At 35.0% G+C, this 12,110-nt stretch overlaps 1 protein-coding gene across 4 annotated transcripts in view; it reads right to left on the bottom strand.

Annotated features, from left to right (window-relative positions):
• USP6NL (USP6 N-terminal like) overlaps positions 1-12,110 on the bottom strand; it is a 167,664-nt gene that overhangs the window by 120,513 nt on the left and 35,041 nt on the right. The window contains exon 1 of one of the 4 annotated variants that reach the window (XM_087420835.1): positions 2,526-2,637. The exons of the other annotated variants lie outside the window; for them this stretch is intronic. Coding sequence (XP_087276961.1) covers positions 2,526-2,598 — 73 coding nt within the window. The 5' untranslated portion in view covers positions 2,599-2,637. Of the gene's footprint in view, positions 1-2,525; positions 2,638-12,110 lie in introns of those variants that run through there. 4 annotated transcript variants of the gene reach the window in all.

Here is a 12,110-nt window from a genome sequence, read left to right as displayed (position 1 = left end):
TGGGTAGGGTGGGGTACTTGATTAATACTTCAACTAAATGACAAAGTAGATCTGGCAGATATTTTGAAAATTTTAGAGAAAATATTCATGAATACTCCATAATTTCTCTCCTTCCCCAAAATAATTCTGAACTATACCCTTGGGTCCTACTTATAATAAAATATATTAAGTTGGTTTACCATCTTATACCAAAGAAAACTGAGGAAAATTTCTGAAACCACTTATCATAATTATTTCATCCCCAACTTTGATATTTTCCTTCACAAATCAATTTTTCCATATTATTTACTAATATTAATGTGAATACAAAACACTGAAATGTTGCCTTCTCTACATCCATCCAAATTCATATTTTAAAGAATTGAGTTAAACACTCTCTTCTTATGAGTCATTGTTTTATATCTATTTGTAGGACTTTGCTTTTCTCAAGCAGTTTATCAATATTAAAAATTGGCAAAATGTAACATTTTTCAAAAGGATAAAATTAACAGTAAATACGTTAGCTAAATGATTAAAAACACTATTAGAATAGGTTTGAAAAAAGAAGCTTCTAGAAAAAAATCTATGTATAAGCTGCCTCTGTTGTCCTCAGTCATAGAAAATTCTGTCTGAAAAAATAGGAAAAAAAAAATCTAAGAACAAAAGTCATTCTACTATCTTAGTATATAGCATCTCTTAGTACTCTTTTTCCTACATTCATATGGCGTTTCCTGCCAAATATGATTACATTATTTGTGCGTGTGTGTGTATGTGTGTGATGTGTATGCATTTTGAAAGAAGAATATTATTCTTCTTTCCCTGGGTATATTCCAAGTAACTATAATTGTGACTGAAAACATATAAACTAGAAGAAACATTCCAATAAAAAAATTCTGTCTGTAAAGGTCAGACCATATGAATCTGACATTTTCAAACAGATTGGGATTACATTAACTAATTTATATTCTCCAGAAAGAGTAAAAACAGTAAGCTTTTTAAAAAGTGCCTAATTCTTGGAATCCTGCTATAAAGTTAAGAAGGCAGTCCTCTATTTCAGAAGAAAAGGGAAGAGAAATAAAGTACAAAACAGCAGGTAGGGCCGGCCCCGTGGCTTGGCGGTTAAATGCACGTGCTCTGCTGCTGGCGGCCCAGGTTCGGATCCCGGGCGCGCACCGACGCACTGCTTCTCCGGCCATGCTGAGGCCGCGTCCCACATACAGCAGCTAGAAGTATGCGCAGCTATGACATACAACTATCTACTGGGGCTTTGGGGGGGGGCGGAATTTAAAACAGGAGGTAAATAATTGCAAAGTATCCTAAATTATACTATCACATTTTCAAAGATAAATGACAATAGTTTCTCTGCTTTTTGAGATGCATTTTTGTCCATTTAAATACCATATTCCTCCATAAAATGAGAATAGACAAGATTTCTAAGGTTTCTTTCAACTGTAATAATCTGTATATGGTTGATTATACTAGATGTCACAATATTATTTCATGCCATTACCCTAAATCATTTTACTTAGGATTTAAGGAATCTCATAAGCTTTACTTAAAACACAGATCATATCAAGTTTTTAAAAAATCCAAACTAATCTATATTTTATATCATCTGAGGTATACTTACACTATACAGATAGCATAGAGACAGAATGCTATCTTACATAGGAAATAGTTGATATATAAATTTATCAACTGATTTTAAACCATAGATAAAATTAGTGAAATTGCCAGTATTATAAACTTACTTGATGGCCTATATTTTTTAAACCGATTTCTAATTGTCATTTTGGATATTTACTATTTCAGATGTTTAAAAAGCAAAATATACAAGTATTTTTTCAAAGACGTTTCTGCATTAGTTCATTTTAAGATCTGTAAGTCAGACATGCAATTAAAAAAGATTTTGAAAATGTATTTCAGCATATCCCAAACTGACACAGGCTATAAATATAGGACTCTTTTAAAGATAAACAGCGTTGATTAAGCATATCATCATAAACAAGGCAATTATTCACTAAAAAAGGCAATAAAATCTACCATACACTGGCTGAATTCATATTTATAACTATTATTTTATCAGCTGTTCACACAAATAAGAACCATCTAGTTCTTTTGTCCTGCTATAGGCAGAAAACTAGCTTGTTCCCTACTGATTTCTGACATGAACATTTATACTTTAAAATTAAAAGAAAAGAGGACTATATAAATTCTTCTACCTCCAAAATACATAATGCAAGAGAATCTTTACAGTGTGAAAAATACTGGTGTAGCAGCTATGTTACAACCTCTTCTTACTCTTCGTACCTTTCAATAAAATGATATGCTTCTAATTTGTGGTTTTAAAACAGTAATAATGAGGCGTGTTAACAATTATGCCATTACCTGATCCTTTTCAGATACCATAATATGTCAGAAGAGCAAAAGCATACATGATAACTCAAAACTCCTCTTTTATAGCTGTTCTTTAGGTCAATATTTGTAAAAATCTCTGAATGCCTTAAAGCGCTCCCTCCGATTGTTCGTTCTGATGATGTTCCTACCTTCCTTCACTGTGGCTGCTTTTTGCCTCGATGGTGTCACCAGCTCCTTTACAATCTGCAAGACTTGAATCATTGCTAGCTAACAAGCCAAAGACTCCAGCTGCTTCCTCCAGAAATCCAACAGGTTTCATCACTAAGAGCTCACTGCATTTCTGCTTTCAGGAAGCTCAGGCAGGAACACAGTTCAACTTCAGAGAAAAAAGCGCTTTGCTTAGCTATCCATGGAGGCTCTGAAGCAGTTAACAAGAAACAACGCAAGGATAGGCTGTATCTTCTTGAAATGATGGATTCAAAGTGATTTCAGCACATGTGAAAACCACCATCCTCAAAGACCAAAATGTATGACTTTGCAAAGCATTAACTAGTTATAAACAAAACAAAACAAAATGTGAGTAATCTTCTGTAAATCACTAAGCATAGTGAAAACATTTCCTCACAGAAGTCATGACAGGAAAAATAAAATGCTGTGCTATAAATTCTCCTATAGTGGATCACAGATGCTACGTACAAGTTTTTAAAAAAACACTCAGGAGTAGTCAACCAAAATACCCTGCACTGTCAAAGACTTAATACATTTTTCCAATTTCTTGAAAATCTCATATTTGAAACACAGAGAACAAAATGTAGATAAAAATAAAACTCTATCTTGTTAACTCCAAGCTAATTTGTTAAGCTCCCAAATCTGCATAAAAGATACGGTACCTCAAAAAATATCCTATAAATTCCTGGCCCTCCTCCTCACACACACACCTCTGACATCCTAGTACACAAAGAGAAGTCTAAGTTCACACTGCACACTAGAAATCAACACAGGAGTGTGCAAATTCATTAGTCTCACCATCAGAGGCATGGGCCAGAGAATTTCAAATCAAGTATAACCACTGTTTCTGCCATATGATCTTGGCAACAGCCAAGTTGCAACAATGCTCAATTAATATTTAATATGTTTGTTACATGTTCTATTTATCACATAGCAGCCCTTTTCAAAGTAAAAACTACAGAGTTAACTAAAAGAGAAAAATGACATTCAGGTTAGTATGGTTAAATGTTATATTTACTGACGTGATTCCCCACCAGCAATTTGTTCCCCTTACTGTACTGCCAACTTTCTTTTCCTAGTTTTCTTTCCTTCCCATTTAATATTTTGATATTTTGAATGTATCATAAAATAATGGATCCCAGAGCAAATCAAAGGCAGTTCCTTTGCCTCCACACAGTTATTTTTCCACTTTTCATTGGACAGCTGAGGTACACCGACAATCAACCAAGGTTGGAAGTAAAACATAGCATCCAAAACTCAAAGCCTTCTGCTTTCTGACACCAAGACTCCTCTGTAAAAACGTATAGTTTTAAAATTCGGGGTAAAGTTTCAGCTCTTCAAAGAAGAGGTGCTACAACATGTGCATATATATCTACCCATAATGTACTCTCCATATGGGTGTTAATTTAAGACATCAGCGCTACAAATCCATGACAGTGAGAAAATGTTTGCAAACGGAGGACAAAACAGGGCAATTATGCTAACTATCACTTATCTTTAAAGAGCATGTTTGTACTAGCAAACTAAATCAAAGGAAGAGTTCAGATGGCTCAAAGACTAAGTTTTAAACTTCAAATCAAACTGTGGCTCTTTAATGATTCCCTTTGAAGACATGATATAGACAAATCAACATTTAAATCAAAACTCCTCAAACCAAGTTCCCCCAATTCTTTCTATCCTCTGCCCTGTTTCCTGAACATGAACATGAAATAGGTGTTAAGTATCTACTGGCTTTACTTTCCAGTTCTTTGCATTTCCAGCTCCTGAGAAATTTCCACTCTTCTGGAAAAAATGATCTTTTTGAAAGGCACTTTCTGTTAGCTTTGCTCTCTCCCAATATTTTTCTCTTTCCATGTAAGGAAGGGGATACACAGGACATTATCCTCTCAGCCAACTCTATCTTCCACATCTAATCAGCACAGAGAGGAACAGCAATCAGTTGGGACACACTGGTTCACCACTTTCAGTCCTTAACTTCTGTTAAGCAACCACTAGCCTTTTCTTGTTCCTCTCATTCTCTTCTCATTTTTTTATCACACGCTGCATCAGTAAAAATATTTGAGTACTCATAGACTGGAAGAATTAACCTAGGTAAAATATCCATTTTACCTAAAGCAGTCTACAGATTCAGTGCAATCCCTATCAAAATCTTAATGACATTTTTCACAGAAATAGAACAAAGAATCCTAAGATTTATATGGAACAACAAAAGACCCCGAATAGTCAAAGTAATCCTGAGAAAAAGGAACAAAGGTAGAAGTATCACACTCCCTGATTTGAAAGTATAATACAAAGTTATAGGAATCAAAACAGCACGGTACTGGCAGAAAAACAGACACACAGATCAATGGAACAGAACTGAGAGCCCAGAAATAAACCCACACATTTACGGACAGAGAATTTTTGACAAAGGAGCCAAGGATATACAAGGAAGAAAGGAAAGTCTCTTCAGTAAATGGTGTTGGGAAAACTGGACAACCACATGCAAAAGAATGAAAGTAGACTGTTATTTTACACCATACATAAAAATTAACTCAAAATGGATTAAAGACTTGAATGTAAGACCTGAAATAAACTCCTAGAAGAAAACAAGCAGTATGCTCTTTGACATCAGTCTTAGCACTATCTTTTGAAATATGTTTCCTCAGGCAAGGAAAACAAAAAAAAATAAACAAATGGGACTACATCAAACTAAAAAGCTTTTGCACAGCAAAGGAAACCATCAACAAAACAAAAAGACAACCTACCGACTGGGAGAACATAAGTGCAAATCATATATCAAACAAGAGGTTAATATCCAAAATACATAAAGAAGTCATACAACTGAACAACAACCAAAAACAAACAACCCGATTAAAAAATGGGCAAAGGATTTGAACAGACATTTTTCCAAAGAAGATATACAGATCGCCAACAGGCACAGGAAAAGATGTTCAACATCACTAATTATTAGGGAAATGCAAATCAAAACTACAATGAGATATCACCTCACGTCCGTCAGAATGGCTCTTATTAACAAGACAAGAAATAACAAGTGATGGAGAGGAGGTAGAGAAAAGGGAACTCATACACTGCTGGTGGGAGTGCAGCCACTATGGAAACAGTATGGAGATTCCTCAAAAAATTAAAAATAGAATGATTCAGCTATTCCACTTCTGAGTATTTTTCCAAAGAATCCGAAAACACTAATTTGAAAATATATATAAACCCCTATGTTCACTGCAGCATCACTCACAATAGCCAAGAATTGGAAACAACCTAAGTGCTCATAGACGGATGAATGGATAAAGATGTGGTGTGCGTGTGCGTGTATCTGTATATATATATAGATAGATACATATACATATACACAATGGAATACTACTCAGCCATAAAAAAAGATGAAATCTTGCCATTTGTGACAACATGGATGGATGTTGAGGGTATTTTGCTAAGCAAAATAAGTAAGATGGAGAAAGACAAATACTGCATGACTTCACTCATATGTGGAAGATAAACAAACAAACAAACACATAGATATGGAGAAAAGACTGGTGGTTACCAGAGGGAAAGGGAGGTGGGGGTGAGGGTGAAAGGGGTAAAGGGACACATTTGCATGGTGACAGATGGCAGCTAGACTCATCACGGGAACATGATGTAGTCTATACAGAAGGCAAAATATAATGATGTACACCTGAAACTTACACAGTGTTATAAATCAATGTGACCTCAATAAAAAAAAATCACTTGAGCGCATATTCTAATATATGTAACTGAGCTGTACTCTAAAATGTCAAGATCATGAAAGACAAAGAAAGACTGAGAAACTAATACAGATGAGAGGAAAGAGCTGGGATTAACTAAATGTAACACATGAGCCCAGATTAGAAATTGGACCAGAAATGGATGAAGGGAAACATGTAACATTTTGGGACAACTGGTAAAATTTGAATACAATCTATAGATAATCCATGTTAATTTCCCGACTAAGACCCTTAGTCTGTAGTTATGTAACAGAACATCCTGAATTTTAGGAAATATACCCTGAAGTATTTAGGGTAAATAATTTACTCTCTAATGGTTCAGAAAAATAAAATAATATTAATAAAGAATGAGAAAGCAAATGTGGCAAAAGGTTAACATTTGGGAAAGGTAAAAGCATATATGAGAAGTGTTTGTGTTATTCTTGCAACATTTTCCTATGTCTGAAATTATTTCAAAACAAAAAGTTAAATTCTGACTACATATCCCAATGTATGTATATTTGTTTATAAATGATATACATGTATTCATATTTACATGTTTAAATCATACAAAATAGTAATTTTAAAGGATAAGATAAATAATGTAAAAAGAATTACACGTTTGTATACATGCTGTGTTTCAGTTAACTCTGTATATGTATATATACATATACATACATACATATACATTCCCATATTTGCTCCCCTCACCCCATAGATCATTCTGAACCCTCCTGGAATGCAAAATTTGAAGGTACACACACCCCTGGCGTTACTTTGGCATGGACAGTCTTAAAATAATAAATTCCCAGGTTCTTAACTTCCATATGTACTTGTGGCTAAAGGAGATCTGCTGGATCCTCTACTCCCATCTCCCATTACACAATCTCCTTTCTCCCATTTTACAAGAAAAAGGCCAACCTTCAACTATCTTACTATGGTGCAGTGCTCCAAAGGGTAAAATCGTGGCGGGGTGGGGTAATTAAACAATCCCTTTAATCAAGCCATGATAAGTAACACCAGCCCATTCCACTCATTAAGGTATGAGTTTCTAATAAAATATTAGTTTATAGTTAGTAATTATGTATCAAAATTTATCATATATGTGTTGTTTTGATCAACTGCATTAGGATAAAAATCTGTGAGGAAAACAGAATGGATATATAATTTCAGGAAAAAAAGAAAATATGTAAAATCTCCAGCGGCTAAAGAATAGCTTGTTCACTTTTTAAATGGATGGTATTGGGTATCAAACCACTGTGATATTTAAACCCCACTGGATACACTTACAAGGCGAATGTAACAAACAGTTTGTTTATTTAATACTTTTCCTTATTGGGCCTCTGACACAAAGAATTGGTTTAATCATACTTCTTAGTTCTTATCATTGGTCCATGTACAGCCCCGTTTTATTTATTCACTCAATTATTTAATTATTTTTAAGAATTTCATAAACACCACAAAGCAACCACCCAAAACAAAAACTAGGACCTTCTCAATAATCTACATTTAACCTATGGTCCCCCCAACCACCAACTCATCATCCCCCTGCTTCAACCCAAAGTAACAATCATCCTGAATCCAACAGTTATCATTCCCTTGATTTCACATATATATATATACACACACACATATATATATATACACACACATATATATACACATATAAATAAAATTACACACATATTCTTGTGTTGCTCTTTGGTTGTTTTGAACTTTATAAAAAGGGTATCATGTTTTAGGTAATCTTTTGGGAATTATACTTTCTCCTAAAGATTGAGACCAGTGGTTCTCAGTACACATTGAAATTACCTGGGGAGTTTAAAAAAGTATGCTGCCTGGTTCCATCCACAGGGATTTTGACTTCATTGTCATAGCGTGCAGCCTAAGCATCACAAATCTTAAAAGCTCCCCCAAATGATCCTAACATTCAGCCAAGGTTAAGAACCACTGTTCTAGAAGAATGACATAAGAAAAGCTAACTATATGAAGATAAGTAAACATGAAAGGTATAGAATATTACGACTCCACTACTGCCACTTATTTATATATATATGGGGGAGAAAAAGAGAGAGATGGGTGCACAAAGAAAAAAATATCAGAATGTTACCAATGATTTTTCCTCTGAATGGTGGCATTATATTGGAATTTTTACTTTCCTCTTTTTGCTATATTTTTCAACAGAGAACACATTTTACTATTGTTTTAAAAAAAGAAGAAATTACATTTTGGTTTTTTAAAAATCCATATCAACTCACCAAACAAGATATACAGATGGCAAGTAAGCATATGAAAAGAGGCTTAACATCATAGGTCATTAGGGAATTTCAAATTAAGACAACAATGAGACACCACTACACACCTGTTAGAATGGCTAAAATCCAAAACACTGACACCACCAAACGCTGGTGAGGATGCGGAGCAACAGGAACTCTCATTCATTGTTGGTAGGAATGCAAAATAGTACAGCCACTTTGGAAGACAATTTGGTGGTTTCTTACAATACTAAACAAACTCTTACCATACGATTCAGCAATTGTACTCCTTGTTATTTACCTAAATGAGCTGAAAACTTATGTCCACACCAAAACCTGCACATGAATGTTTATAGCAGTTTTATTTATAATTGCCAAAAGTTGGAAGCAACCAAGCTGTCCTTCAGTAGGTGAAGGCATTAATAAACTGTGGTCCGTCCAGACAATGGAATATTAGTGTTAAAGAGAAATGAGTTATCAAGCCACAAACAGACATGAAGGAACCTTAAATGTATACCGTTAAGTGAAAGAAGCCAATCTGAAATCATACATACTGTATGATTCCAACTATATGGCATTCTGGAAAAGTCAAAACTATGGAGACAGTAAAAAGATCAGTAGTTGCCAGGGGTTTGGGAAGAGGGAGAGAAGGATGAATAGGTGGAGCACAGGGAATTTTTAGGGCATGAAACTACTCTGTATGATACTATAATGGTAGATACACATCACTATACATTTGTCAAAACCCATAGAACATACAACACAAAGAGTGAACCCTAATGTAAACTATGGACCTTGTGACCAATACTGGTTCATCGATTGCAGTAAATGTACCACACTAACTCAAGACGTCAGTAATGGGAAACTGGGAAGGTGGGGAGTAACATGAGGGCGTATAAGGGAACTCGCAGTACTTTCCATTCTATTTTTCTGTAAACTTAAAACTGTTCTACAAAATAGTCATTTAAAAAAAATGACAAAGGAAATCTATATTTAATCTACACCCTACTCTTCAGACTTTATCTAAATAATATAAAGATAAATCCAAAAAGTACAGAGTTTCACTAGAGGGAGAGTGCTTAAAACACAAATATTAATTGCCCATATATACGGGAGACACAACGTGGATCAGTGGACAAGAAATGTTAGGTTTCCCTTGCAATGGCTGCCTGCGAACAGCTGTGAGCTGGTTCCTTTTTTTAACAGAAAGATTCTTACCTCCATCTTGTTTTCTACATTTGTATTTTTGTTATACATGGCCACCCCAAAACCACTAACTTTTGGCTAACCCCCAAAACCGCTGACTTATTTTCCTCCCAATCACTTCCAAATCCAGCATTCCCAGAGGGGATACAAGGGAGAAGGCTGTGAGAGAACAAGAATGAGACACCAACAAAGAGAGAGAAACACAACAGCCTGGAAATATAAGCACTCTCTGCACCTATTCAGACCTTCCAACGTATGCCATTTTCCTTTCTCCAAACGAAAACAAGGCAAAAATCAAGTTCTTTCAGATGAAAAGGGATCAATAACAGGAACTGTATGTCAAATGTTGTAAAGAAAAAACAGCTAGGCAGAGGAAAGAAATCTTTTCCCACCATTCCACACTCATCAAAAAAAAAAGAAAAAAACAGGAAGAGGGCAAGAACAAGATTGAATGTGACCTCATTTGCATTCTTTCTCTCATTTATTTAATAAAACTATGAAGAAGTTCACTGGAACATCGTTCTTGGCCCTAACTATAAAGAAGTACAAGAGAATCAGTATTATTTTAAAGCAAAATTATACTACTATTCTTAACAAATAATGTAGATAATTCAAACCAACTCCCTAGAATCTTAAAGAATTACAAACTAATTTAAAAGGTCTCTATTTTCTTCTTTTTGTCAATATACATCTCTAATAGTTTTTCTTATTATAAAAATAATGCATGTTGGGGCCAGCCCGGTGGCGCAAGCGGTTAAGTGGGCACGTTCCGCTGCGGCGGCCCGGGGTTCGCCGGTTCGGATCCCGGGTGCGCACCGACTCACCGCTTGTTAGGCCATGCTGTGGCGGAGTCCCATATAAAGTGGAGGAAGATGGGCATGGATGTTAGCCCAGGGCCAGTCTTCCTCAGCAAAAAAGAGGAGGATTGGCATTGGATGTTAGCTCAGGGCTGATCCTCCTCACAAAAAAAAAAATAATAATAATAATGCATGTTCACTGTAGAAAATAAGTACCAAAAACAAGCCAAAGGAAAACAAAAATCTCTCTTAGGCCCACCAAACAGAGACAAGCACAACTGACAACCTTTTAGACTTTATCCATATACTTTTCTTTGTTGATTTTTACAAAAATGAGGTAATATTATGCATACTCTTTTGGAACTGATATGTGTTTTCACACTTTAAAATATTTCATCAACATCTTTTTTATACAATAAACACAGACAAGGATAGCTGCACTGTGCTCTGTCCACAAAATTTTTTGATCATATGAGTAACAACCCAGCATCCTTTCATTCTTGGCAACAATTCAGATTTTTTCTACCCACTTTTCAGAAACCTTTTTTGGCTTTCCTGGAAATATATTTTAGAATTAAACTACTGTCATTTTTTTCAGAACATGTAGATAAATGAGAAGAAAAAAATGTGAGAGGCCACACTTGTTGTGACAAAAATAATCTGTAAATACTCAAGATGTCAATTGGGTTGCAAATAAAAAAATCATTCAACATTAAACTATAAACTCATTTCTGACTGGTCTCCTCTTGGGTTAATAAATCAGTTAATATACTTTATTTCTTCCTCATTCTACTTAAATTTTACAGGTGGGATATAATCACTTTGTTCCAGAATTTTGAAAATCAATCTCTACAAACTCATCAATATGAAATACAATATATGTTGCTTATAAAAGATAACAGTTGTTGACTTTTGTCTCTACATCTTTTTCTATATCTGAAATCTATAATATTTTCTGTCCAAACAGTGTTTAGGTACTTTTACAGTCATTCTTAATAACTCATATTGGCTATTTAAAAATTAACACCATCGGGGCTGGCTGGGTGGCGTAGTGGTTAAGTTCACACGCTCTGCTTCTGTGGTCCGGGGTTCACAGATTCGGATCCAGAGTGCAGATCTACATACCACTCATCAAGCCATGTTGTGGCAGTGTCCTACACACAAAACGGAGGAAGATGGGCACAGATGTTAGCTCAGGGCTAATCTTCCTCAGGCAAAAGAGGAGGACGATTGGCAATGGATGTTAGCTCAGGGCCAATCTTCCTCACCAAAAAAAAAAAAAAAAAAATTTAACACTGTCAAAAGCTAACCAACCATCTTTGCAGATTTTTTTCATAGGAAAAAAGTAAGGCAAAACAAACAAGATATGAAAGTAAAATGTCCTGAGGTTGTAGGATGTGGAAAGAGCCACAAAATATGTGGCTCATAAACACATAAAAATACGCGTTTATGAATGACAACGTTATCCTTCTCTCACATAATCTCAAAGCATATTAGATGATAGTAATTGTTTATGAACAAAATTACCTGTATTAATGTAATTAAGTTACCAGTTTTTTCAAAAG

Source organism: Ceratotherium simum, chromosome 32 (genome assembly GCF_057802395.1).
Source record: "Ceratotherium simum simum isolate JZ-2026a chromosome 32, ASM5780239v1, whole genome shotgun sequence".
In the NCBI taxonomy this organism is placed as follows: Eukaryota; Metazoa; Chordata; class Mammalia; order Perissodactyla; family Rhinocerotidae; genus Ceratotherium; species Ceratotherium simum.
Note: the sequence above shows the minus strand (reverse complement) of the source record. Positions and strands in the feature narration are given on the sequence as shown.